A 4367-nucleotide genomic window follows, 5' to 3' on the forward strand; every position below is an offset into this window, starting at 1 on the left:
ACACTGTCAATAAGACAAAAAGGTCACCAACAGATTGGGAAAGGATTTTTACCAATCCTAAATCCAGTAGGGGACTAATAACCAATATATACAAAGAACTCAAGAAGCTTTACTCCAGAAAATCAAATAACCCCATTAAAAATGGGGTACAACAACACAGACACTATCACATATGCCAGCAAGATTTTGCTGAAAGGACCCTGATATAGCTGTCTCCTGTGAGGCTTTGCCAGTGCCTGGCAAATACAGAAGTGGATGCTCACAGTCATCTATAGGATGGAACACAGGGTGCCCAATGTAGGAGCTAGAGAGAGTACCCAAGAGCTGAAGGGGTCTGGAACCCTATAGGTGGAACAACAATACGAACTAATCAGTACCCCAAGAACTCATGTCTCTAGCTGCATATGTAGTAGAAGATGGCCTAGTTGGCCATCTTTGGGAAGAGAGGACCCTTGGTCTAGGAAACATTATATGCCTCAGTACAGGGGAAAGCCAGTGCCAGGAAGTGAAAGTGAGTGGGTATGGGAGCAGGCCGGGGGTGGGGGAGGGTATAGAGGACTTTTGTGAAAGCATTTGAAATGTAAATGAAGAAAATATCCAATAAAAAAAGAAAAAACAAACAAAACAGATAAACAAAACAAAACAAAAAAAAATGGGGCTCAGAGCTAAGCAAAGAATTCTCAACTAAGGAATACCAAAAGGCCATAGAAGCACCTGAAAAAAATGTTCAACATCCTAATCATCAGGGAAATGCAAACCAAAACAACCCTGAGATTCTACCTCACACCAGTCAGAATGGCTAAGGTCAAAAAATCAGGTGACAGCAGATGCTAGTGAGGATGTGGAGAAAGAGGAACACTCCTCCATTGCTGGTGAGATTGCAAGCTTGTACCACCATCTGGAAATCAGTCTGGCAGTTCCTCAAAAAATTGGACATAGTACTACTGGAGGATCCAGCAATACCTCTCCTGGAAATATATCCAGAAGATGTTCCAACTGGTAAGAAGGACACATGCTCCACTATGTTCATAGCAGCCTTATTTATAATAGCCAGAAGCTGGAAAGAACCCAGATGTCCCTCAACAGAGGAATGGATACAGAAAATGTGGTACATTTACACAATGGAGTACTACTCAGCTATTAAAAAGAATGAATTTATAAAATTCCTAGGCAAATGGATGGACCTGGAGGGCCTCATCCTGAGTGAGGTAACCCAATCACTAAAGAACTCACATGATATGTACTCACCAATAAGTGGATATTAGCCCAGAAACTTAGAATACCCAAGATACAATTTGCAAAATACATGAAACTCAAGAAGAAGGAAGACCAAAGTGTGGATACTTCATCCCTCCTTAGAATGGGGAACAAAATACCCATGTAAGGAATTACAGAGACAACATTTGGAGCTGAGATTGAAGGAAGGACCATGCAGAGACATACCATAATCAGCCACCAAATACAGATACTATTGCATATGCCAGCAAGATTTTGCTGACAGGACCCTTATATAGCTGTCTCTTGGTAGGCTATGCCAGTGCCTGGCAAATACAGAAGTCAATGCTCACAGTCATCCATTGTATGGAACACAGGGCCCCCAATGGAGGAGCTAGAGAGAGTACCCAAGGACTCCAAGATGTCTGTAACCCTATAGGAGGAGCAGCAATATAAACTAACCAGTACCCCGTGAGCTTGTGTCTCTAGCTGCATATGTAGCAGAAGATGGCCTAATTGGCCATCACTGGGAGGAGATGCCCTTGGTCTTGCAAAGATTCTATGCCCCAGTACAGGGGAATGCCAGGGCCAGGAAGCAGGAGTGGGTGGGTTGGGGAGCAGTTCAGTGGGGGGAGGGGGGCATAGGGGAGTTTTTGGGATAGCATTTTAATTGTAAATTAAGAAAATATCTAATAAATAATTGTTTAAATAAAAAAAAAGAAAGAAAAGGATCCGAGTTTAGTTCCCAGCAGACACACAGTGGTTATCCACCACCTATAAGTAAATTTCAGAGCATCCAACATGTTCTTCTCGCCAATGTGGGTACTAGACATGCATGTTTTGTACACACATATATTATGCACACAAACATACACAACAGTAAAATTTTAAAATATTATCAGAATGTTTTGGGAAGGAAGAGAATTCTTTGTACTTAACAGCACTAACTGTTCTTCCAGAGGTACCAGGTTTTCTTTCCATCACTCAATAATGGCTCAGAACTATCAGTAATGAAGTCCTAATAGGTAATGCCTTATTCTAAACTGTGAAAGCATTTTATACATATCCTACACAAATACACATACAAGAAAAATAACCACTTATAAAAAATTAAAAATTATATCTCACAAACACAAAGAAATACACACACAAGATGAACAAAGAAAAATATACCTTTTCATGAGCCATCAGATAATGTTTGGTATCTCCAGTGTATTTTCTAATGTTCACCTATACTTTGGCTAAAATCACATAACATTCATCAAAATATTATAATTCAATACATATTTGAAACTGTGCTTATATTTTAATAGTAAATTCTGTACAGAAACAAAATGCAATGATAAAATAACTACTGATGACTCCACATAATTATAGGATTCAGTTACAGTAAGCTTTATATTTTCAAACTGCTGCATTAGCATTGCACAACAGCATATACCAATTTATTTTAAAAAGGTCAGAAATAAGGTCTCAAATCCTTTGAGAAAGTTATCTCTTACAAAAGCAGGGTAAAAACACACTGGCCCTAGACTTCATGTTGCTGATAAGAACAAAGGGACAACATATGGGAAAGCATATTTCTATTAATGTAAATACACTTATGCTCCATAGCAATGGATATTTGGAGTAGGTTGTAAAGATGGCCACAATGGAGGAGAATGAGTATGAGAGGACAAATGTGCACACCAGGATGAGGATAGTTTGTGTGGCTCTCTCTTCAGGAGAGACTTTTAAAAAGTGCTGAGCACTGTGGATATGCTTGACTCGTTTCTTATGTCTGTAGAGAATACTCACCATGGAGACACTTGAGCCAGCCATGAGACCCAGACACAGTCCATCAGAAAAGCACAATAAGAACAAGTACAGTGCAGTTGCAAAATTGCTTAAGGAGAACCATGAACAAGAACCATAAATCATCCTTTTAGTTATATTTTTGTTGTAACTAGGGCCTGACACTCTTGCTGGTGTCAGGATATTTAGAAACAAGTGCACAAGCCAACTGATTGAGCAGGAGGAACCAAAGTACTTGGTGGCTCTGTATTTAAACATCATCCATCTGGAGTTGCTGGGGCTGATTGTGATTGCTTGGAAACAACTCAAAAGGCACATAGCATAAAATGACACCCCCCTTGTTATTCTATAAACATACAATATCAATTTACATCCAAAATCATCCAGGAAATCTTTTAATCCGTAATCTGACAGTGTCTGTGGAATGCCTTTTGAGATGATACACAGGCAATTGGCAAAAGTCAAGTGCTCTATGATCAGGTCTTTGGGCATTAAATGTTTTCCAGTGAGTTTCAATATGACATAGTAAAATAGTATTAAGGAATTGCCAAACATTCCCACTGTCATCTGGGAGAAAAGGAAAATTCCCAGTGCAATACTTTCAAAAGCCACTTTTATTCCTATTGAAAAATAAAATAAATTTATTATTGGTATGAGACCAGAGAAACACATTGTAAGTTTTCATTGTTTCATGATGCTAACTGAGATAATATATTGATCACTTTATTGTATTTATACAGCTTTCATGTTGAAATAGAATATATAAACTTTTGTTCTTTATTAAATATTCTCTATTATTAAATGGAAAGTTTAGATATATCTACTTTAGAGTAACGTTTTTGCTGGACAAGATGACACATGATCTTTAACATAACAATCAAGAGACAGAGGCAGACAGCGTTATGAATTTGAGGCTAATCTGGTCTACATTGTTAGTTTCATGACAGTCAATGCTATATAATGCAAAACCTTATCTCTAATAGCTTCCCCAAAATGATTAATGCTTTTATTGCTCTTAAATAACCACAATAATTTGGGAGTCAAGTTTCAAAGATACAATTTTTAGGACATGTCATTTATTTCTGAAATAGACAAGAAGCAGAATTCAAAATTCATTAAAAGAAACAACACAAAATATTTGAAAATCATATTTAGAAAGATGGATTAAATGTTGAGAATGTATAGAGAACATTTAATTTAATATTTATTTTATTTTTAATTATGTGTGTGTGCTGGGCTTGATTGCATGTGAGTGTGAGAGCCAGCAGGAGCCGAATGTTGAGATTTGATATAGATGGATTTGAAGTTGGCTTTGAGCCACTGATAGGAGCTAGGAACTGAACTCAGATCCAAATTAG

General features: G+C 37.7%; 1 protein-coding gene across 1 annotated transcript; it reads right to left on the minus strand.

Moving 5' to 3' along the window:
• Nucleotides 1-2706: 2706 nt before the first annotated feature.
• Vmn1r76 (vomeronasal 1 receptor 76) lies at nt 2707-3681 on the minus strand. The gene has a single exon (NM_134205.2). It carries the CDS (start codon nt 3679-3681, stop codon nt 2707-2709), a length of 975 nt encoding a protein of 324 aa, NP_598966.2.
• Nucleotides 3682-4367: the final 686 nt, after the last annotated feature.

The sequence above is a fragment of the Mus musculus genome, chromosome 7 (genome assembly GCF_000001635.26).
Source record: "Mus musculus strain C57BL/6J chromosome 7, GRCm38.p6 C57BL/6J".
NCBI classification, from domain to species: Eukaryota; Metazoa; Chordata; class Mammalia; order Rodentia; family Muridae; genus Mus; species Mus musculus.